The 26,017-nt window shown below is 35.0% G+C and overlaps 1 protein-coding gene across 2 annotated transcripts in view; it reads right to left on the bottom strand.

Annotated features, from left to right (window-relative positions):
- The window catches only part of LOC127842400 (transient receptor potential cation channel subfamily M member-like 2), a 59,087-nt gene extending 33,567 nt beyond the window's left edge, over positions 1-25,520 (bottom strand). The window contains exons 1-10 of one of the 2 annotated variants that reach the window (XM_052371887.1): positions 25,440-25,520; positions 15,036-15,324; positions 11,452-11,570; positions 10,328-10,425; positions 9,186-9,361; positions 7,460-7,633; positions 6,275-6,472; positions 2,786-2,966; positions 2,317-2,485; positions 224-374 (exon numbers count right to left, since the gene is read on the bottom strand). In XM_052371887.1, the coding sequence (XP_052227847.1) occupies positions 224-374; positions 2,317-2,485; positions 2,786-2,966; positions 6,275-6,472; positions 7,460-7,633; positions 9,186-9,361; positions 10,328-10,425; positions 11,452-11,570; positions 15,036-15,314 (1,545 nt within the window). In that variant the 5' untranslated portion in view covers positions 15,315-15,324; positions 25,440-25,520. The remainder of the gene's footprint in view (positions 1-223; positions 375-2,316; positions 2,486-2,785; positions 2,967-6,274; positions 6,473-7,459; positions 7,634-9,185; positions 9,362-10,327; positions 10,426-11,451; positions 11,571-15,035; positions 15,325-25,439) is intronic. The other variant, XM_052371888.1, reaches the window with a different exon arrangement.
- Positions 25,521-26,017: the final 497 nt, after the last annotated feature.

Here is a 26,017-nt window from a genome sequence, read left to right as displayed (position 1 = left end):
GCATGCACAAAATTGCTGTATGGTTGACAAATACAAGATTAGTGCATGAAATACAAAGTAGGACCTTTCACTTTTTGAAGGCTTCATTTCCAACCCTTAGATACTGATGAGCAGCAAAACCTGAAAAGACTGTGAGCTACTCACAGGCTGATCAGGTTTTATGCTGATTGCATACAGCCATTTTGACATTGCTAATAAGCTGGAAAGAGTAAACAATACATACAAGATCGGTGCATTCGCAGCATTCCTGGACTTTCTTCTTGATATTGCCAATATTTTTCGCCCGCTCATCATCCTTCCAAGTTTTGCCATAAGCATCCAAAATCTTCTGGTCAAGTTTCTTTTCCTGCTCCTGGGTCATCTTCTTGTCGCTACTTAAGAAAGGTGGACATAGTTAATGGGTGAAGCTTAGGTACATATAGTTAATATGAGCCTTGCTCTAGGAAAATGGGCTTTATGCATGTGCATAAAGTGTCATTCTATACTAGCCTGTGCAGTCTGCACAGGCTAATCATGGGCGACACTTTCAGCTTTATTGGTATTTTGCTGATAAAAGAAAGACTCTTCTTAGCAAAAATCCAGTTAAGGTGGACTGCATGTTAAAAGGTGAAAAGTGTCGTCCCAGATAAGCCTGTGCAGACTGCATTAAGCACAGTTTTCTCAGAAAAAGACTCATAAAAATGTGGACATAGTACAAGTTTTAAGCTAGGACACTTGTAATTAATTTCTATTTTTGGCAAATTTGCAAAGTAACTTTTTATTGTTTAACCTTTCCTACACCCAAGCAGGGGTATATTACAAAAAAAAACTTACAATAATTCATTTCAATGATTTTGCTTTATTAATAATTTTTGGAAAGCATAAAATAAATAAAACTATAGCTGGGCTTTGTGCAATCTAAGACACTAGAAATTAACTCATTATTTTGAGACAAATGTGACTGACCATTGGAAAATATGTGTATTAAGTTTTAATATTTTAAATGCATGTCATCATGAACAAAAACAACATCACCACAAAACCAGTGCCAACGCTCGACTGTGAGTGCAGTTTTGAATAAATGAAAGCTTGTCCAATTTTTTTTTTTAGAGGTCACAGTGACCTTGACCTTTGACCTAGTGACCACAAAATGGGTGTGTTAGAACTCATTTAGGTGCATCTACATATTTAGTTTCAAAGTTGTAGGTGGAAGCACTTTAATTTTACAGCAAAATGAAAAGGTTTTAATACGACGCGGACGGTGGACGGCCGACAAGACGACAAGCTGGCTATGACAATACCTAGGGTTTTCTCCAAAAACAGCCGAGCTAAAATGTCTTTGTATAAATTAATACAAATTAGATCAGAAATGATAGAGTCATGGCCTTGTATTGGTACATCTACCAGGTGTCTAAAGTTTGAATTATACAAATAAAAAAAAGTGAAACACTAATAAGGACAAAAGTCCTTTTCAATGTATTTTATTGTTTGAGTTATAACTTTTAAATAACATTTTAAAGTAACTAAATATAAAATTAGAAGGGTTACAGATTTGAATAAGTGTTTAGTTTGACCATCATCATACGAAAATGGGTTTCATATCATAAGTAGCTACAGTAGTTCCAGACCAAGCTTGCACAGTTTGGTTAAGAGCTACCCAGTATGATAATCAGACCTCACATTATTGCTCGACTTTATGAGCCGTGCTCTGTGAAAAAGGGGTTTAATGCATTTGCGTAAAGTGTCATCCCAGATAAGCCTGTGCAGTCAGCACAGGCAAATCAGGCACGACACTTTCCGCCTAAACTAGATTTTTGCTAAGAAGAGACTGTCTTTAAACAGAAAATATCATAAAAGCAGAAAGTGTCGTCGCTGATTAGCCTGTGCGGACTGCACAGGCTACTCTGGTATGACACTTTACACACATGCATTTAATCCTCTTTTCACAGAGCATGGCTCTTATAGTGGACAAAGCAATTCCTGATCACAATTAACGATAGCTTAGGCTGGTCTGGAGCTACAATTGTTGCATATAGCCTAAAACCCAATGTCAAATGAAGTCCCTTGTATCCAGAAATTCTTATAAGACTAGTTGAGGATAACCCTTTGCATGCTGGGAAATTTGTCGTCTGCTAAAATGTCATCTGCTGAATTTCTAAAATTAGCATTTTCTTCGATTTTTTTTCAAAGAATACTATCAGACTAGCAAACAGTTTGGATCCTGATGAGACGCCTCGTTCTGTGGCATCTCATCTGGATCCAAACTGTTTGCAAAAACCTTCAAAATTCAGTTCCAGTACTGAAAGGGTTAATGAGATCCACCTGTATTCAACCTACCCTGAGGTCTTTGTATATTTGTAGGCAAACTTGAGAATATCAGCTGCCCTGCCCGTGCCTGCACACACCACAACTGGGATTTTTTGCTTGAGCGACTCTGATGCATCGTGTATGCTGTCGGTTCCGCCCTCCACAACAACCAGTACCAGAGGGATACCCAGGCCGCCTTCTGCAATATTGAAATATCCACATATACATCAATATACCTCTATCTGCAATATTGCAATATCCCAATGAGACTTACTCAGGGAAACTCATAGGGCTTATCTTGGTTGACATTTCGTTTTTAAGGAATTTTTTGTTCCTTACAAAGTCTCTTCTTGCCAAAAATCCAGTTTAGACAGAAAGAGTGGCACTTGATTAGCCTGTGCAGACTAAACAATCCAATCAAATACGACACTTTATACACATGCATTACGCTACATTTTCCCACAGGAAGGCCAAACAGAAACGGAAAAAGGTCACAAACCACTCTCAGGCTGGGATATCTTCTGCTCCAGACGAGCTCTGACCCCTGATACGCCCCCATAGCGATTCCTCAGGCCGTCGTCCACGAAGATAAAGTGTGTGTGGTCCGGGTTCAGGGGTACGGGGGAGTCATGCAATATCACATTGCTTGTGCGGTAGTTGATAGCCTCGTTGCGTCTACTCTGAAAGAGGCAGAATTTAACCCATTTATGCCTAGTGGACTCTCCCATTCTTTTAAATTGGATCAATTTATTTCCAAAATTAGGGATGTCTAGTATATTTATTTCTATATTTAGAATATTTCTTACAGAAATTCCTTTAAGCAAACAGCGCAGACCCAGATGAGACGCTGCATCATTTTTTTCTAGATGCTAGGCATAAATGGGTTAAAACAGCATAACACACTTGACTTACACAAACTAAAAAAAGCAAATGTGCAGTTTTGGTTATTGAAAAACAAAATTCAACAAGGCTATTGTCAAGCAATATGGTTCCCATACCGGCTCCACTATTGTCAGAAATTTCACCATTTTCAGATTTTTTTTTTTTTTTGGTTGCCATAGCAACCAGAATTTTTGACGTAGGAACAAACTGAAATGACATGCATAATGTCCATATTGCCATCTATCCATGTTGCAAGTTTCATGAAAAAAGATTAAAAACTTTTAAAGTTATCGCATGATCCAGAAAACCACCATTTTCAGCAGTATTTCTAGTCTATTTGTTGCCATAGCAACCAGAATTTTTGACGTAGGAACAAAATGAAATGACGTGCATAATGTCTATATTGCCATCTATCTATGTTTCAAGTTTCATGAAAAAATATGAATAACTTTTTAAGTTATCACAGGAACTAGAAAAGTGTGACAGACAGACAGACAGACAGACTCACAGACGCACAGAGCGCAAACCATAGGTCCCAGGGGTTTTTCTGCCTATTTTGGGAAAAGGAGTCTGACCAAATTGGGAATTTTTTATCGACACAATTGGCCATTTTGGGAAATTTTGCTTCGATTAAACAGCTCATTTGGGAAAAAATAGTGAATATATCATGCTTAAAAAATTCAGTAGTTTAACAAATAAATTTGTTTTTATTTGTTATTTTGTCTTCTTTATATAAACAGATGCAATATTGGGCGTGTTCAACGTTTATTCAAGTACTGCATTTTTGTTTATTAGTTACAGTTACACTCTGAGATAAGAACTGAACAGTCAAAACCTTATAGCAGATATTTTTTACCAAAACAAACACTGGTTAGTCACACAAGTTATAAGACACTTCATTCTTTAAAGAAAAAAAAAAAAATTTGTTTTGGAAGTTGGGATTTTTTTTTTATATTTTGGTTTAGGATCGGGTCCGTTTGCTTTGGGAGTGCCTCCGTTTTCCGGAGGCGCAGACAGTGCTGAAAACCCCCTGGGTCACCTCCGGTGAAACCGGTAGGGGACAAAAAGATTGTCATTGATAAATATAATTACAAAATATGTTTATTTTATAACAGTGTTTTTTGTCACCATTTTTGGAATGGGGCCAAATCTCTTTGACTTGGGAAAATTTGCGGCAGAATGGGAAATGAACAAAATGTTGAAATCTATAAAAAAAAAATAAAAAAAAATTGAAACCTTTAATTTGGAACTTTTAGATCCCATTTAGCAAAAAATATACTTTTTTCAAATGATAATTGGGCAGAATACGGGATCTGATTTTTAACGAAAAAAAACACACTGTGGAATGAAAAATAAAACCAGAGGCAGGTTCATTAATCCAAGCATTAATATTTTGGAAAAACTTAGTTCTAAGAAATACTTTGCAAAAATAGTATAATTTTTTGCCTTTAAATTAAAAAAAAATCCCCAACTATTTCAATATTGTTTTAAAAAGGATCTCTTCACGGTTTGGTAAATTGACAAAATTGAAAAAAGTTGTTTCAGATTCACAAATTTTCAGTTTAGTTATGATATTTGTGAGGAAACAGTATTACTGAACATTTGCCATGGTCTAATATAGCCATTATATGCATCTTTTGACAATTTAAAAACCTAAAAATAATACAGCGTTGCAAAGCGAAACGATTGAATAATTTGGAGAGTTCTATTGTTGTTGTTTAAATTTGTGAAACTACGAAGATTGCTTATATAAGGTATAAAATACGCATCTAATGTATGCTTGGCAGGATAGCTCAGTTGGCTAATGCGTTTTTACTTCAGGATTCCGGGGGTCACTGGTACGAGCCCTGCTGCGGGCTACTTTTTTTTCCTTTTTTAAATTTTATTTTTGATTTTTTACTGGAGCTTTTAAAATTTAATGTTTATATTTATCAATATAAAGCATTTAATGACAAACTTTAAAACATGCCAAAATCTGTGAAAAGGCCCCTTTAATAAACGCTAACAATATCAATCAATCTTATTTGTATACTAAGATTTTTCAACAGCAGGACTGTGATTCCATAATTAATGCTTTAAATATGTATGAACTATTTTACTCCATGAAACAGACAAGGGACAAAATTGTCACAAAACCAGGTTTTCAATTTGAATAAAAAAGTCTGATAAAGGGAGACATTTCAAACTGAACTGATTGTTCAAAGTTACCCCCTTGTTTCAAAATAAATATATTTTTAGTCGTGGCGACCTTGACCTTGGAGATATTGACGTTATTCTTTTGTGCGACACACCGTCCAATGATGGTGAACAAATGTGCCATATGATTTTAAAATCTCACAGTGAATGACATAGTTATGGCCCAGACAAGCTCATTTATGGCCATTTTTGACATTTGAACTCAAAGTGTGACCTTGACCTTGGAGATATAAACGTTATTCTTTCGCGCAACACACCGTCTAATGATGGTAAACAAATGTGCCTCTTGATTTTAAAATCTCACAATGAACGACAAAGTTATGGCTCGGAACAAGCGTGTTCCGCCCGCCCGCCTGCGGACATTCGCCAATCTAACAACCAGTTTTTTCCTTCGGAAAACCTGGTAAAAAATTGGAAGAATCATGACATTCCCAAGAATTCCCCATTTAGAAATACACCCAAAGTAAAAATTTCCCTTTCCCAGGGCTGTTTATTGCAACGCCAAAACATAGTGTGGTCCCTGCAAGTCTGCATCCAGTAAATAATTCCTTTTCCGTTCAGAAGCAAAGTAAAACAGGTCAATAATGCAACCAGCATTAAACCAGAACAGCATGCAAATATCTCGCGATCTGTTAAGGTTTATGCTGTTTGCTGCTTATCAGTATCTAAGGGTTAGAAATGAAGACTTTTACAAGTGAATATAGCAAGACAGATCTTAAATCCGTTTGATTTTCTAACGGACTATAAATGCTGAAAAAGCACATATGAGTGGTTAATTTTTCATAGCTTATATATCCATTCCATTCTACTAGAATCTGGTAAGGAAGGTCTTAAATTTAATTTGATTTTTTTAGGGATATCTGATGGATTTCATTTTTCATTGCACATATACCTCGTCTATTCTACATACCCTCTCTTCTGTGTTCTCCAGGAATTTCCTGTCCTTGACGTAGCCCCAGGGGGCGATCCCGATGCACCGCAACACGTGCACCATGCGGTCGTTGTCCCAGTTGAAAGACTGGCCCTGCCTCACGGCCTGACCCACTGACTTCATGATGCCCATATTAAAACCTGACGATATCAGCCAGGCAGACGTGGTCTTCGCCGCCTGGAAAAACAGCACCGCCAGGCTTACAGTTGGAATGATCACATCTTGTATAAAATTTTATATCCAGATATAAATGTATGAGTTGCGATTGAAATTATCACATCTAGTACATGATTAAAGACTCGCTGTGGAAAAATGGGGTTAAGGCATGTGCATAAGGTGTCATCGGTGATGAGCGTGTGCAGAATGGACAGGATAATCAGGGATGAAACTTTCCACCTATACTGGATTTTCACTAAGTACCATAAAAGTGCAAAGCGTTGTCCCTGATTAAAGACTGTGAAGACTGCACCAGCTAATCTGGGATGATACTTTTTGCACATTCATTAAGATTGTTGTTCCCAAAGCCTGGCTCATTTATAAGTAAATATAAATGTTGCATGCACTCTCTCTTAATGAATGTTTAAATTTTTCTTCTATTCTTCTAAAAATCACACAATATTTTGTTTTCTAGTTTCCTTCAAAGGACTTAAAGACGTTGAAGATGGTATTTTACACAATAAAGGGTAAAATTTTGACAAATTCTTAACAATTTCACATCATCATTTTCTAACATGCAATATATGTTAAACATGTGACGCATGTGTTTGTACTATATTTCAACGTTTCATTTACATACTGCAGGTATTAGTTTTTAGGGGATAAATCTACATAATTTTTAATTAATTTCATATTGCATTGCAAAAGATGATGTTTATATTTTATATAAATTTAAGAAAATAATAACTTGCTCCATATTCATTAAGTATTTTATGTTAATTCGAATACATAATTTTAAATGCATATAAAACGTAACTTGCAATCTTCTGTCAGTCCCTAAAAGAGCAATTTATGGATAGACTTGTTTTATTTATGTCAGTGATACAAAAGTCAACCTCATTCCTCGTAGCTAACTGCAAAAGTTTCTTCATTACTTTCCTAGTACCTGCATATGAAGCACAAGCACGTTCTATACATAACTGGTCTCAAAACAATAAGAGCTTCAACCTTGATCAACCCAGATGAGAAAGTGTCCCTCATTCGTCCATCAAGCTTGAAATTCTTTGCCCCACCCACCACCGAAATGACCAGGTCTGGTTGTTTGGGTTCCATCATACGCCAGTGTTTCTTCATCAATTCCAGTAAATGCACCACATCTGTATCGTCAGACACTCTCACATACTGTGAAAAAATAGCAGAATCATATCCAAAAATACATATATCCAGAAATACATATAACAAAAACAGGAAAACATATTCTAGTTTTCAAAGAATGATTCATGTCAATATCCTTGTACTTAAATAAATTACACAAATTAGGGTAATGGAATACTGCTATAACAAACAAGCGATGTGTTTGTGGAACACTATGTCCCCATATATTTGACCTTTGACATTGAAGGATGAACTTGACAGTTCACCACTCAAAATGTGCAGTGCCATGAGATACACCTGCATGTCAAATATCAAGTTGATATGTTCAATATTGCAAAAGTGTACATTAAATGAGCGATTTTGACCCATATATTTGACCTTTGACCTTGAAGGATGACCTTGACCTTTCACCACTCAAAATGTGCAGCTCCATGAGATACACATGCATGCCAAATATGAAATTGCTATCTTCAATATTAAAACAAGTTATGGCAAAATGTTAAAATTGGAGCAAACAAAGAAACAAACCAACAGACAGGGCAAAACCAACATGTCCCCCACTATAGTGGTGGGGGACATAAAAATATATCTGTACTTATAATAAACAAACATTCAGTTAACAGAAGACTGTTATATGGAAAACATTAATGTACAAATTAATCAAATTTTAAAATTCAAGCAATTATGACAGATTTCAACTTCAGTTGTGTTTTCACATTTTGTGGAAAAGGTGGCAGGGCCCTTAAATCGCGAATGTAAAGACAAAAGGTAAATTTTACTTTTTTGTTTGATGATAAGCATGCTTACATGTCAACATTCTGCTTTTATAAACTACTGAGATACATATACTGAATTACAGGTATGTTACACTCTAAGTGGATTAGACGAAAATAGCTGCAAACATAAACAAAAATGCCCCTAGCTTTGTCAATTTAAGTCTGAATTTAGTCAATTGTTTTTTATATAATAAAGCTGAATTTGAGAGAAAAAAATTTAAGTTCTAGAAAATAATGGTAATAATGGTCATAGGTAATAATGATCCTTTAAAAGCAGGCAAATGGCGCACAATTTTAGCGCCAAATAAGCCCTAAAGAAATTCATTTTACTTAAACAGTAAAAATTAATTAAACTTATAATGTATGATAAAACATCTTAAAAAACCAATGTCTTGAAATAATTATCTATAAACAAGAGATGCGTTTGTTAGAAACACAATGCCCCCTTTTGCGCCGCTTTGAAATAAAATTTCAATATATCATTTGGCAGGTTTAGAAATTATCTCCCTTTTAAAGCTTATTACTTCCCATAGATTGTATTTTTAGTCTTTTGACCTTGAAGTATGACCTTGACTTTTCACCACTCAAAATGTGCAGCTTCATGAGATACACATGCATGCAAAATAAGTTGCTATCTTCATTATTCAAAAAGTTATGATCAAACTTTAACCAAGGATAAATTTTTGGGACACACACAATGAATGAATGACAGACAGACAGGCCAAAAACAATATGCCCCCGATCTTTCGATCCGGGGGCATAAAAAAAACTCTATCTTGAAAAATGCAATAATCAACACGCACCTTGGCTGGCTTCTTGCCACCAGCATGCTCCACATTCTCAAAGTTAATCTTTCCGAAAGAGGTCGTCGTAAGTTTTCGTACCACCTTATCATTTTTACCATCCCAAGGTTTTTGTGGCTCAGGTATTTTCTTTGGGGGTTCATCCATGCCGTCACGGGCCATCAATTCATGAAACTCTGAAATTGTATGATAATATAAGCTATTCAAGTGTATATTGGGGTCATTTTTTGCCAAAAAAACCCATTCAGTTTCACACACTCATGTTTTCATTCTTGAACATCAGAACCTATAAATCATAGTTTATAAGATGATATAAAAATAAATCAAAACTTATTTTTGCATGCTTCATCCCTTTTGAGTCGTGGGTAATTTTCATTAAGATGTTTAATCTGAAAGATTGCATACATATTTGACCATAATTAATTACAAACATAATAATTAGCCATTGGTCTATGTACTTTTTTTCAAATGTTTAAGGTCCTTCTGGAGTCGTGGATTCCAACTGGCTGTTCCAATTTCAAGATTTGCATACTATTGGCAAAGCAAAATTTGGGAGAAAATGAGTCACAGCTGTATTTCTTATGATACAATTTTCACAATTTTCACAGTCACATACCTTGTGATACAAACGTCATTATAACATACCTTGCCTTGTGATACAAGTTCCACTGTAACATACCTTGTGATACAAGTGCCATTGTTACATAGATTGTGGTACAAGTGTCCCTGTAACATACCTTGTGATACATGTGTCCCTGTAACATACCTTGTGATACAAGTGACACTGTAACATACCTTGTGATACAAGTGACATTGTATCATACCTTGGGATACAAGTGACACTGTAACATACCTTGTGATACATGTTTCCCTGTAACATGCCTTGTGATACAAGTGACAGAGTAACATACCTTGTGAGTGATACATGTTTTCCTGTAACATACCTTGTGATACAAGTGTCACTGTAACATACCTTGTGATACATGTGTTCCTGTAACATACTTTGTGATACAAGTGACACTGTAACATACCTTGTGATACAAGTGTCATTATAACATAAGTTGTGATTTAAATGTCACTATTAAATATGTTGTGATACGAGTGTAACTGTAACATCCGAAACAAATGTTCCTGTAACATACCTGGAGACACAAGTTGTTCAAATGCATGGGTCTTTTCAAAGGTACCGTGGCTTTCCTTCATTATTTTGTGTTCACTGAGTATTTCGCCGCAGCAGCACCTGGAAACACATCAAAGGTTAGAAGTCTTTTTCCAATGGAAACCGCTGTTGACATAAATTGGAACTTGATCCCTAGATACAATCTTGTTTCTATCTCAAAATAATTTGCAGCAAAGCATGAGCTAGGATTTGAAAAGGGCAAGGCATGGTGCTTTTTGTCACAAGGGCACATTAGTGTGCGCATTCATATTGAACCTATACAATATTTCAATTTGCATGTGTTACATGTGTATATATTATAATTTACATAACATGTATTTTCATCCAATACATTGTTCCTCTAATTAATAAAACAAGTATCCCAGTACAAATTTAGTTTATTTAACCCTTAAAGCGCTGGAGCTGAATTTTAAAGGCCTTTGCAAACAGTTTGGATCCAGATGAGACGCCACAGAACGTGGCGTCTCATCTGGATCCAAACTGTTTGCTATTCTGATAGTATTCTTTGAAAAAAATTCGAAGAAAATGCTAATTTTAGGAATTCAACAGACGACATTTTAGCAGATAACAAATTTCCCAGCATGCAAAGGGTTAATTAGACTTCATATAAAATTAGCTGAATAATAATGTGATCTGATCCAAAAAAGGGTATGGTGGGGGTTTAAAGTGACAGGATATAATCTTGGGGCCTCAAGGCATCGTGCCCTTCCCTTAGGAACAAACAGAAGCACTCTTGCATATTTGAAACAGATTTATTTTCTATGGATTGGAACTCCAAATGTGTGTTATTACCGTAATAACTGGCACTAAGACAACTTGAGCCTTGTCATGCAAACATGGGTCTTGAGTCATATGCCCCAGTGTAGCTCAACACCAGCCTGCGCGTTGGTGCATTCTGGTCAGGAAAAAGTTCATTAAAAAGTCATGCACTGTTTTGTTGTCACCTTTGCAGACATTCTAATGTTCAGATTTGTTTGGTGCTATACTAGCAACATATGACATAAGACCCATTTTCACATTTTTCAAGATGTCTTAGTTCCAAACCTCCAGCTATTGCAAAAATAAAATGCATTTACAACAACGTACTTAATATCTTGCATGTGAACTGCCTTTGGCCTCTGTAGATGTAACTGGGCTGGTACAAAACGATAGCATTCCTTTTGCTGAAACTTCTCCTTCATGTCGGTGTTCATCTCATTTATTTTCTACAAGCAATGAATGAAAACTACAGACAACCATTTTTAAAACCCTAAAATATATCAATACCAAGGTATTGCAAGACATCGTTTGTTGATGTCAGAATTGACCAGTGCTACCAGTAAATTACTTTAATAAGAAACAAAATGTATATATGTGAATTCATAAGTTCGTTGTTTACACAATTATCTGGCGAGGTTTTCAGTTTTCTTCAACAATAAAAATAAGGGCGTCGAATATTGTACACATTTTCCAATCTTCACATACTGTCTTTATCCTAATAAACGCTCCTACCCTAATAAACGTGCCCCTATCGTATAATAAAATGAAGGAGTGATAAAAATAATAGGGCCCCCAGTTCTTGGCTCCTAAGGAGTAAAGTAATTGCATTTAATTGACAATTTTTTTTTTTTATCAACAAGGTAATTGGCAAGAACCTTATAGAAATAAAACTTCAATAATAATAATAATAACATATATATTTGGAACATATTGATGTTATGATTAAACTCCAACATGCAGGCGATTTTATTATTGTATCGGTGTTTTCAGTTTTAAATGTCAAATTGATGTTACGATTTTGTTTTGACACACGTTTAAAATACAGATCTACCCACAGTGTTTTTTTTCAGCTATAGGGGAATGGTGGCGGGGCCCGTCCAAAGGGGAAAAACGCTTGTTTTTTTTTGGAAAAGGGGAAAATTAATAAGTCATTCTTTTATATGTAATGATATTTATTATATGAATACACATGTATGTATGAATGTAATATTCACAGCTGAATGTCTCTGCTCTTTTTCTTAAATATATATCAATGATTTGTTCAACATTAGTTTCAGTCAGTTCAGCCGTCATCAGTTTTCCAAGCCAATTAGAGTTTAATTGAGATTTTTTAAATCAATAAAATGGCAAATTTGAGCATTTTTATCAATAAAATGCGCCAAATTGGAATGTTTTTATCAACAAATATTGACACAATATAGAAACATCAGGCCTTTTCTTGGCCATTTTTGAAAAAAAATTAATTCATGAAGTCCATGGATTTGGGAAAACCTAATTTAATATAACTCTTTATAATAATAAAAAATCATATTAATTATAGTTATATACCTTGTTAGATGTTTATAAAATGAATTTGAGATATATCTATCATGAGGCAGTTGTTTCTAAAAAAAAATTATTTTTTTTTTACTTTTGGAGGGGATTTTTTCAAAAAAAAGGGGGAAAATATATACTATTTATGGAGGGGAATGGGGCCGAATATCGGCCCAAAAATTGCCATAAAAAACACACTGACCCAGGTTGTTCAATATGCCGCTGCTAGGCCAAAGCACAGGGGTTACATTTTATATGGCTCAGTCTTCGAATTAGCCTACCGGTATAAGCCGAAGCCTGAGTCGATTCTATGGCCGGTCGGTCAATCCTAAATGCTTATAAAATAGCCCGACCGGTCGATTAAATATTTGAGCGTAAAATTGTCAACAAACTGAAAAACTGAAACTACTATCATATCAATAACCTGATTTATACGTGTTTTTAAGAGGCACGATTTAATTCGCTATTTCAATGCCTAAAATGACGTTATACGTGTTAAAGAATTGCATGAACACATGCGGCCACCATTTTTCTAAACTGTCGTGTAAACATCCAAGTATGTTGCTATTTAAAGTAATGATGCAATTGACGCCCAATCGAGATGGGGTTATTCAAACTAAACATGCGTAGATCATGTTCTGGGATGTTGGCGCATCGAGCACTTCGTAATGTTTTAAAATAATGACCAATCTAGAAGCGTATTTAATTTTACAAGTGTTTTCCGAAAATGTATTTATAATTCATGAAAAATGGACGAAGTAATTTTACAATAAAAATAAAAGAGTCTGTAAGGGATATTTTACGCATTGGGTTAAAAACAAATTGATCCTTATTACAGTTAGATGTACATGTGCTTTAATCAATTATTCTTGCGTATTAGAAGACGTTTTTTCAACTTATTATTAATAATTGTAGTACTTTCGCTTATTCTGTAAGCTCGTTCTGCTACCTGACCTACTTTGCTACTTATAATCTGTTTACGAATATACAATACTTTTCACGGTTGACACATGCATATCAAAACATCGGGAGTAAAATAAAGAAGCAGACATTGTCACTTGATAGATTGGGCAATTAACACACCCAGTGGCCTTTTGTTCTGAAGCCACATGCCGACAATTCAGAAATTCACCGGCGATTGTCCTAGTAATAATACGATAATAATCTGTTATTTTAATAGGTTGATGTATTTTTCAAATTCTTCTGATATTTTTTAAACATGATAATAATTCAATTTGCTTTAAAATAAAACCAAACACCAGTCAAACTGATTAATGGAATCATTGAATGAGAACATGTGTAATAATAAAGTTACAATAAACAGCATAATTATCTGGTGCATTTTGTATAAAATGCATTTCAAAAGAAAACATAATACCCTTTATTACTGTAACCACATGCATCTGTTTTTACTAATGGAAGTAGATTTTCTGATTGTTAATAACTATTTTGGTGTTCCTGGCAAATAAAGTCAAACAATTTATATTGACCTCTTCGGGGCTATTGAACATGTCTTCGGGTTATTCAAAATTCCATCTTATTAGCTCAAAGGGCAATTTGGCTAAAATATTTAGCGTGGTGACTGATATGGTTCCTATTATACCTAAAGGGGGGTGAAATAAACGGACCTCCTTTGTGATTGGCATCACGCCCGGGCGGGTTTATTAGGATAAAGATGGTACATAAGAGACTAACAGAATAAAGCATGCATAGTTTCGCGGGACAAAGCTTACTGCAGGAATAAACAATTACATTCAATAAGAAGCAACCTAAACAGCACGTTATTCTGACTAACTTTGAAATTGAATGATTTTTTTACACATTATCTGGTCTGCAATGCAAGTCCTAAACCACACATAATTCTTACTAACTTTGAAGTTTATGGGTTTTTTTAACACATTATCTGGTCTTCTGCTCAAATTCTCATGTTAAATTGACATGAATTTACCTAAGAGTATGTTAACTTGATCTTAAATTTAAATATTGGGTATACAATTTCATCTTTATCTGGAATACTTAACCATTTCCCACTCAGGAGCAAAGTGAAAATGGCTATGTGCAAACAGCATAAAACCAGAACAGCCTGCGAGTAACTCGCAGACTGTTCAGGTTTTATGCTGTTTGCTGCTCATCAGTATTAAGCTCAGGGTTGGAAATGAAGCCTTTAAAACTTGGATATAGTAAGAAAGGTCTTTAATTTAATGTAACTTTGTAAGGGACTACAAATGCGTAAAAATGCGTATCTAAGTGGGGACGGGTTTAAGCATGAGCTACTTTTGTAGGAAAACTAAGAATAATGCATTTGAGTTAATTGTTGATGCAGATTAGCCTTGCAAGTAAGCCCAGTTTTCCCAGAACAAGGTTCATATTGAAGATACCTTCATATATGGATCTTCCATGTCCAGATAGCCTGACTCAAATCGGCTCTGAAATCTCGGGCTCTGTTGAGATCTCGTCTTCTGTTTTGTCCCAGGAATCCCCGACATGCCGGGCACTTTCTTCCTCACGCCCACCCAGCGGGCTTCTTGCATGGACATCATGTTTCTCTGCTTTTCAAGGTCTTCTCGGGCCATGGAGGAGACGGCCCCACCACGGTAGCTCTCCACAGAATATGCCATGTCCATGTCATGGCGACTTTGTGGGACAATTGATGCCATGGTTTGCTTGCTGTGTGAAAAAAACTTTTGGTAAGAACTATTTATTAACAAAAATTTGGTTCCAAGCAAATTTGTTTGCCCAATTGAAATAAGTACTAGTACAGCCCCAGTGCTGGGAAAAAAATTAGCAAAAATCATAACAATGTAAAAATGTGCATTGCGAAATCTTCATTTTGGAAATAATGGGTCTTTTCAACAGCTTAGTACATTATGAAAAAAACATCATAATGTTGTTTTACATGGCTTTTTGATTTAATGTTTAGTTTCAGAGTTCATTTTATTTGTTCACTGGGAGAAAGTGCCTCTTTTAAGGGTACTTTATCAAGAAGACAAACAATTGCTGGTCCATAACCACAAATCATCAATCACCAAAATGAATCATAGACAAAGCACAGGTGGTTAGTGTATGGCTATGATATAAATTAGTAAAAACATCATTTGAATGAAAAATAATCATATTATAAAGAAAAATCAACTTCTCTGGAAAAACAAATTCACTATCAAATATATATATAACAAGGCATTCAACCCAAAATGACCTGAAAACAGGGTACATCGCTTTGAACAGCCATAACTTCATCAATTGTGCAGCGATTTCCGTGAACTTGGTCTTATTCAATGCAGAAATGAATTTTCTTTCTGGAAATGAATAGGACCGAGTTCATGGAAATCGCTGCACAATTGACGAAGACAGAAGTAATGGTGTTCAAAGCGATGCACTCTGTTTTCTGAGGTCATTTTGAGTTGAATACCTTGTTATATATTTATTTGATAGTAATTGTTTTTTCCATAGAAGTTTATTTTTTTATATAATTTGATTATTTTTCATTCAAAATGATGTTTTTACTAATTAATATCATACATGTAGCCACACGCTTCCCACCTGTGAGACATAGCTTATTGAAAATAAGAAAAAGAAAATATCACATTTTTTGCAAAGAGTTATTTCTTAAACATAGTCAATTTTTTCATTGCATAAATGATAAGAAATGTTTATTTTGTATTGATATTCTAACTCATGCTTAGCTTAAGGTTCTGATTCAGGAGTTTTCCCACCAAATTTTGGAAAAAATATCAAAGTTCATTAGGATTCAGGGCTCAGCCTAGGTTCAAATTTGAGGGAGAAGTGACTTCTCCCTCAGCTGAAATAAGGGAGAAGTAGGTCAAATTAGGGAGAAGTGAGGTCACTAATAGGAGAAGTGTTTTCTGTTTTGTGTTTAATAAAATCTTCTCTTGTTGTATACCTTTCCAGTGCCTTCCACAGGATTTTTGTCAGGCGCCCCGGGGATGCTAGGGGTGGTTCGGGAGGGGTGTCCCCTCCCGACGTTGATTTTTTTTTAATTTAACGTGTCAATTCACGTTCTGTGGTGCGTTATAACTCAAAGAAAAACAGCGTCAAAAGACGTCATTCGGTGCGCTATGACTCTTCAAAAAATCCCCCAGTCATTTAAAAAAAAATATTTTTTTTATATTGTTTAATTGTTTTAAAACTTTCCCGCACAGATAGTAAAATCCCGACTCGAACGATTCCCCAATACATCCGTTTCATGCCGACTCTATTACTGTATTCTTACTACTTTTCAAGTTTCTATTTATTACCCGATAATCCCGTATATTCCGTTTTTATAAATCACTGTCTGGTAAATATTTACGATAAAAGCTCTCAATTATTTCTTTAACACAAACCTTGCCATTTTTTAAGTGACTATTTATAGATTTGATGAAATATTGCCTCTGAATATTCGTCAATCCTCTGACCTGTTGTGTGCTTGTTAAAACGCTCAATACAAGCACGCTTTTGTATGCAAATGACGCGACGTTGTACATGCTGCATAATTTTCGCTCTCTTTTTAATTGAGAAACGGATCGACACAAAATAAATTTGCACTGCTAATTTGAAGCAAAAATATTTAACGTTTCGGTAACATTTACATTCGGAAGTGTGTTTCGGATTAAAAACGCGTTAACATCGACTTACGGGAATGGGTTTCGGATTACAAATTTAATTATTCCCATTTGAGATTTCAACAAATATAAACCGTTGCGTTATAAATTCAACGATAATTTGTGTAAACACTTAACGAGTCGAATAAATGTTTTGACGGAATTATTATGCATGAAATTCACGTTGTCCTCGAGGATCACGGCCGGTTGCCATCATCAGTCTTCTAACTATCGATTATCGGACGAAACATATTACTTATTTAAGTGTGCGTAATTAATTCAACGAAAATCTGTTAAAGCGCATTACTTGTCGAATAAATGTCAAAAAAACGAGGTGAATCATTTCTATAAATGGACATGATGAAATATACATGTACTGGAATTAAATTGTTATCACATAATTGTAACCGGGAGTCATTTGCACAACTTACTCGTTATAAGTAATTAATTGTTTAGCACTTGCAATTAATTTCTCGTATTAATTATGAGTCATAGGTAACACTTGTTTACAGTAAAAAGGTGTGATGATGATGCCTGAAAATGTCTTTAACGTGCTGTACTTATTACCGTTTTTATATTACGTAAATGGTACAACTTCTTGCTAATCAAGCTGCGATAAACTCTTACTTCATGCCCGACGTCAATCAAAAATAATGGTCGATAGTTAAACCCCGCCCTCATAAGCATAAGCGAAACCGATTGGACGATGAACTCCACAGTTTGACGACTGGAAAGTTACCAGATACATCCTTGTCAGCATTGTAATGACTGTGTAATGTGGCTAGAATAATCGATACGCGCGTCATGCTATTCTCTTATCAGTGGATTATCTATTACCCCATGTGGTGTTTATGGCGTTTATTTGTGAAAGTAGGTACCGAGTGCTCTTTTAAAACAGGGAATATTGATACACTGATAGAGAAACCTTGATTTTTTTGGACAATCTCCACTTTCTTTTACTAAAAAATACACTGATCGAGATTTCAAGCGCCCCGGGGATTCTGATTTCAAAATTCAAGCGCCCCGGCAAGGGGCGCTTAAATGGCCTGGGGAAAACCCTGCTTTCATTACACCAAGCCTATCATTATCAATGACAAACAAACAATATTTTCAAATTCAATAAATCCTTACATATTAATTCACATAAATCAATTCACACAAATAAAACCTGTGATATCCATGTGCATCATAAAATTCAACAGTACTTAAATATTGTCATGAAAATCCAACACCCTATTTACATTATGATGTACATGATAATTACATATTGTAGAGTTTAAACCCAAATTAGAAATCTCATTTTACTACTATTATTTTAATTAGCAGACAAAATGCCCACCATACTCATGCCTTCTGTCACATCAGGCTTTAATAAATCTACTAATTGTTCCCTACGAGTATATTCATCCACGAAAAAATCATGGCCAGTTACTTAAGACTGATGATGAAAAGCAGGTGTAATCCTCACAGACATAAAAAAAATCATGCTTTAAATAAACTGCGTTCATGCATATTGTCTTGACCCACGGTCCTAATTAGAAGCGCTCTAAAATTATGCAGAACATGTGCAAAGGGCACGTTATCCCCATGGAAAACGAGGGCGTATTTATATGTGTGCTTTACGCTGATACTGACATGTTTATTCGCATTTGAAAACAGAAGGCAAAGTCAACTTCTCCTTCCTGTAATTTAAGGGCGATGTACTTATCTCCTGGGCGAAGTTATCGCCCACTTTGCCCTCACGGCTGAGCCCTGGGATTAAGATACTGGAAATAATACAACCATAAAATATGCTATGCCTATAAATAATAAGTACTTAAAATATTTTAAATTATAGTTGTAAATGATGGATTCTGAGCAACTATTTGTAGAAGGCCATAATTACACTATCAATAGACAGTTAATGGCAATATCCTGTATCTGAAATAAATAATGCATTACCTTAAAGGGATCTTTTCACGCTTTGGTAAATTGACAAAATTGAAAAAAATTGTTTCAGAATCGCACATTTTCGTTTTAGTTATGATATTTGTGAGGAAACAGTTATACTGAACATTTACCATGGTCTAATATAGCCATTATATGCATCTTTTGACGATTTTAAAACCTAAAAATTATAAAGCGTTGCAACGCGAAACGATTGAATAATTTGGAGAGTTCTGTTTTTGTCGTTAAATTTTGTGAAACTACGAAGATTGCTTATATAAGGTATAAAATACGATATGTATGTGTACTCGGCGGAATAGCTCAGTTGGCTAAAGCGTTTTTACTTCAGGACTCTGGCAGGACTCCAGGGGTCACTGGTTCGAAACCTGGTCCGGGCAATGTTCTATTCCTTTTTTAAATTTTATTCTTGATTTTTTACTGGAGCTTTTACGATCCAATGTTTACATTTATCGATATAAAGCATTTAATGAATAAGTTAAAAAATGACGAAATCTGTGAAAAGGCCCCTTTAAATGATGTTTGTGGTTTACAACTTTTAAATGTAACAAGCAGCAATGATACATGTAATGATCTGTAAGTTAAAGAAGAAACAATAAGTTTACTTATGGATTTATTGCGACCTAGGCCTATACAGTAGCAATAAATCAATTGCAAAATCATGAATCAATAATAATTTCCAGTAGTATGCTGAATCTCATTGGCAACAAAAGGTTACATTACACTAAACCATTTTTTATCCCTGTGAGGTCCACTCAAAAGAAGTGCCTAATTCTAAAGAGTTCCTTTTCTCTTCTGGTTTATAGCGATCCCACCTATGTTTTTTTTTTAATTATTTCCGTGCATCATGTGTGCCTGCAACATTTTGATGCATTTCATTGGTGATTAAGGTAAAAGATGAATGTTTGGAGATTTTGCTGAAAATTCACTTCCGAAACTGTTTTCCAAGGTGCTTGCTTTTATGGCAAATTTTTATTTCTTAGAAGTTGCGAGACCTTTTTGTTTACTGCATTTATTGAAAGAGGAGTGATTTATTTTACTATGATACACTATGATATGTACCAGTCTTGCAAAATTTAATAAATATAGGAACTACAAGACAAATGCTTTGAAAGCTGGAAGTTTCATAATGGGACCCTATGGGAAATGGTTTAGTGTAATTCATACATAAATTATTAAGACTTTAAAGGGGCCTTTTCACAGATTTTGGCATGTATCGAAGTTTGTCATTAAATGCTTTATATTGATATAAAGAAAGAAAAAAAAGTAACCCTCAACTGGGCTTGAACCACTGACCCCTAGAGTAAAAGTCTACCGCTTAGACCACGCGGCCATCCACGCTCATACAATTAGTGATGAATTTTAGACTATATATTACCAATTTTTGTAGTATCACAAAATAAAAAGAGAAAAACAAAACTCTCCAAATTATTAAATCATTTCGCGTTGCAAATCTTTATCGTACGATTCCCTTAGTTAGAGCATAACCTAATTCTGATCACTTTGTTTACATTTAGAATGCGGCTCTCGTGATGACGTCACACGCATGTGCTCTGAGTATTTTGTTTTACTAACATTACTACACTTGAAAATAATTACAGACACGACTATATAAAGGAAAAAACAAGTTTAATTGCATTTACAAATCTTACTTCAACTGAAATAATCCAAATTTATGCCTATTTTGTTCATTTTGTTTCGGTATACTCTTCATTTAACTTGCACATAAATTGCAGACCACTGGGCTAGTGTTAACACATACTTGCATGTATTTTAAAGAAAATTCTTTTACTTTTTCACGATTCCCCGAAAATGTTGCATGGACCAATCTGCTTGTGCACATCGCAAAAATAGGTGACTTGACGATATCCAAATGCTCAGTGGGTATACCCTGTCCCGATTGGATGATAATTTTATCAATTCTTTTTATAGTTACATATATGCAGAAATTTTGTTTGAACACATTGCGAACATTGTTTTTTTTTTTAATTCTTGGGCACTTTTTCTTGTCAATGTTGCTCAAATGAAGATCGACCGATAAAACAGAAACTAGTTAAATGGTAAATAGAATTATAAAAAAAAATTAAATTCATCTTTCAGTTTCTATAAATTTGTTCAGTGAATCGATTTTGGAAGTTTTGTTGACCTCATGCCTATTGCAATGGAGTACTCTTGCTATTTGGATGTGACCTCTCGACACAAGGTAAACAACGTGCGTAGTGTATGTCCTTAGCGGGTGTGTATGGACTGTGATTTTTTCTTCCCCAATAGGGAAAAGTACCTGTACCATACCAATTGGGAAAAATTAGCATGAAAAACCCTGAAATTGGGAAAATTCGCGTCATGAAATCTCCCACTTGGGAATTATGGTATTTTTAATTGCTTGGTATCAATAGCACAAATCAACTCAAATATTGATTTACATTCATTTTGGTGTGAAATGTTCCGTGTCAGTGCTCATTTTAATTGCTAACTTGCAGATATTATGGAATTTTGGAACAAATTGATGAAATGTGCCTTCCTTTTGGGAAATTTTTAGACTGCAATTCGGAATTTGATAGTTTTTCTCAAATTGGGAAAGTACCTTTTTAAGTACTTTAAAAAGAAAGGAAAAAAATCGCTGATGGAACTATTGGCTTTGCGTGGTTAAAAACACTGTAAACAAGGGCTGTTTGTAAAACATGCATGCCCCCCTATATGGGCTATAAGTTGTAGTAGCAGCCATTGTGTGAATACGTTTTTTGTCACTGTGAACGGTGGTGGTGGTGGTGGTGGAGGAGGAGGAGGAGGTGGAGGAGATGTAGAAGTAGTAGTAGTAGTAGTGGTAGTAGTAGTAGTAGTAGTAATAGTAGTAGTAGTAGTAGTAGTAGTAGTAGTAGTAGGAGTAGTAGTAGTAGTAGTAGTAGTAGTAGTAGTAGTAGTAGTAGTAGTAGAAGTAGTAGTAGTACTAGTAGTAGTAGTAGTAGTAGTAGTAGTAGTAGTAGTAGTAGTAGTAGTTGTGAGTAGGGAGGCAAATGCTGTAACAAAAGAACATGCAAAAACGGTAGTTGTTTCCCTTGTTTGAACCATGCTAAATCCTTAGAATGCCTATTTCCAGTAACTGTGACCTTCACCTGTGACCTTGACCTTTGACCTCAAAATCAATAGGGGTCATCTGCGAGTCATGATCAATGTACCTATGAAGTTTCATGATCCTAGGCCTAAGCGTTCTTGAGTTATCATCCGGAAACCACCTGGTGGACGGACCGACCGACCGACATGAGCAAAGCAATATACCCTATCTTCTTCGAAGGGGGGCATAATAAACGATTTTGACATGGATTTAACAGGAATTAAATAAATCTTTAAAGGTACATCATTTATTGCGGCATTGTTTGAATTAATGCAGAAATTCTTTTACTTGTTCCCTTAACCGCTCGACTTAAGGTATACTCAAACCCGGTTAACTCGCAGTCTTCACGATAGTTCATTTTATCCACTAGCCATTCGGGCTACTTGAATGGTGAAGACAAGTAGCCTGGCAGCAAAATTACTAGCCCAAAGTAAATTTGTTAAAATATACACCCTGCTAAAGGGTTTCATCTTTCAATAGCAGATAATCTATTAAAAAGTAAAATTGTATCCAGGGTATGTTAACTGTAAAGCCTATTGCAAAAACAATTGCAACACAATATAACAAGTCAAGGTAATTCAATGTCCTTTATTAATCATAACTCCTTAACATGTGATAAACAACTTCTTCGTTCATCTCATCATCACTGCCATCCTTGAGATCCTCTTTGTCAGAAACCATATCCTGTAAAACAAGCAACCTGATAGTTATTTTCCAGAAGTTTACTACACAAGTGAAGGCATAGATCATAAGATTGCATACTTTTATCATACATGTTGACTTTTTTTATGCTGTGTTTTTAAGCATAGCTTATTGAACTCTGTCTTACAGAAGTAGCTTCTCCTTCATCACTGATTTTTAACCACTTTTCTTGAAATTCATGTTTCCGTGATTTTTCATTGTCATTTGTTGACTTACGATCCGTAGTGGGCAGATTCTTGCCAGGCTTCGCTTGAGCTATGTATTTAAGCATTATGCAGCCTTATGCGCGTAGGGACTTACAACTTTGGAAATAAACACACACACAAGGTTACAAAGTAAAACGATGTTTATTCCAAAAATGCAAGCCGCGTACGTCAATTGGTTTCCTTCAGCAGTAAACACATCAGCATGACGTATGCCAATAGTAAATAACCAGTTTAAATTGTTCACCACGTGGCCTTGGTTACGACTCGAAAATGACCGTTGAATTTATGGACCAATCGGAACGCATTTAAATCTCGTATTTTAGGCGAAGTTGAACGAAGTTCTGTTCAGGGCTCGACATTAACGGTAGTCCGACTGTCCGGAACAACCAAATTGTTGGTCCGGACAAGTAAATAAAGAATTTGCTAGTCCGACGGGACAAGTGGTCATTATAATTTAATTACTTAGAAAAAAATGCTTTTAAATCCATTATTTCTGTGGAGTTACCACACAACTTTTTTAATTATATTTTGTTTACGTTTAAACGACAAAGCGCAAGATATTCCGATAGTTCCATGTAATACTACACCGCACTGTTCACAAGGGAAGCAACCCTTAACATTTTTCTTTGCCAAGATAACAAAAATATTCTCCCTTGTAAAGAATATGCATTTTACGACACCGGTACACACCCATCTTACAGACAATTAACGTAACAACGTCATCTCTATGTATAGAATGATTTTACGACATCATTCCCATTTGTGGTTTGTTTTCGTTAGTACAATGTTGTCAGCTTAAAAATGTCTAATCTGCTTTCGTTTGGTTTTTCGTCTTCAAAATCACAGGACACTTAAAAAAAATACCTTAAGGTATTGAAATGGCCTACAATTATGTAAACATGTATTTTGAACGATTAAAGTCTTTATGATTTGAGCATTTTGCATTATTTCATTATTTTGCAAAGTACTGAGCAGAATAAGATATAATGACCAGGACAAGTTGCTTTTTGGTCAGGACAAGTGGAATTTTGGTCTACTTGTCCGATCGGACCAGTGGCTTCAAAAGTTAATGTCGAGCCCTGGTTCTGTCGGAAATCTTCGGGAAGTACTCACAAAATAATGGCGTTTATCACACTTAAAAATGTCAACAATATTAATACACAGAATTTCTACTGGCCCAACGGGCGTACGATATGGCAATTTTAATAGGCCCGACCTATAATTTACACACCCAGGCCACCGGGCGTGCGCTTATTTTGCAGACTGAGTTACTCTCGGGTCAGGTTGAGTCGCGGTATTTCATTAACGCCCTCTGGATTTTGTTTATAAACAAATCTGCGTGACCTACTGGTCAAATCTGACAGAAAACATCTCTCGCTACAGATTGGAATCGATTTTTGATAATTTAATGTAGTAAAACTCAGAATTTAACAACATTTGAATTTGTATAGTTCAGTTAATTTTCGTAACGAAAAATTACCACATTGCTTGAAAATAACTGTGCTATGTATTTTATTTGATGACTTAAATTCTATATATTTAAATTCTTATATACTTTATTGATTGTTACTTTGAATAGTATGTCAGAGCTTTGATTATTCATGTTTAATTTAAAATTGGTGCTGTTTAACCTATTTACCGCGAATCTACCGAGAGAAAAAATAAACAACAATGGCGGATGGTGGGGTTGGATTCCTTTCTACAGCACTTAATATTGAAGGATTTTCGTCATACAAAGGCAGATGTCCAATAAAGTTAAGTTAAATATGATTGTCCTTTAAATCATTTATCTTATATATGAAGATCGTTTCTAGACGCTAGTGAATACTCCTCAAGTACAGCGAGTCAACCGTGGTGCGGTATAATTGCAGGATATTACCTATTATTTTCACGTTTTTAAATCATCAAAAGATGCATATAAAGGATATTTTAGATCATGGTAAATGTTCAGAATTACTGTTTCCTCACACATATCATGACTAAAACAAACATTTGCGAATCTGAAACATTTTTTTATTTGGTCAATTTACCGAAACGTGAAAAGGCCCATTTAAAGTTTAAATTTAAGACGTGGAGCAGATCATCGATTCTCTTAAAATTGATCAATTAAAACGAATGATGCAATTGAATAAAAAGAAAACAAATATAAACACAAGATTGCCACGCTAATAAATGTTAACGGGAAGATTTTTACGAATAAAATCAGGAAAGTGTAACCTGTTAAAGCCTCTGTGTTTCAATTTCTTTTAAACTCCATTCTATCAAAACACCTGTTTACATGAAACCATGGCAGGTCTGTACACATTTAATCGAAAGGAAACTCCAATCCGACAAATTTAATGAACGATTGAATTACACAGAAATTAATAAATTATGAGCATATATATATATATATATGCATATATGTCTATCTATAAAAATTATTTATAAAATATTGTCTCTAGTATGCATCTGATATTGATAATAACAATGAAATTCAGCCACTTAAAACAAGTATATTTAGTGCTCCTTTCAATTTATTAAAGACAGATTTATAGTTCCTGAATACTCTTATTGGAGGTCATTAGAAATACCGGATCTACCAAAATCTACCGAAATATACGGGTTCTAACAAATTCTATCCAGATAGCCCCAAAATCCAGTATTAAACGTTTACATTAAGTATACATTAAGACAATATATACAACAAAATACCACAAACGTGTATTTTTATCAATTTTATTCATCACACATTTATATCAATAATCAAGTAATAAACATGCCAAAAATGGTGCATCGACATTCATCAATTATTG

Source organism: Dreissena polymorpha, chromosome 8 (genome assembly GCF_020536995.1).
Source record: "Dreissena polymorpha isolate Duluth1 chromosome 8, UMN_Dpol_1.0, whole genome shotgun sequence".
Taxonomy (NCBI): Eukaryota; Metazoa; Mollusca; class Bivalvia; order Myida; family Dreissenidae; genus Dreissena; species Dreissena polymorpha.
This window is presented reverse-complemented; position numbering and strand designations above follow the sequence as displayed.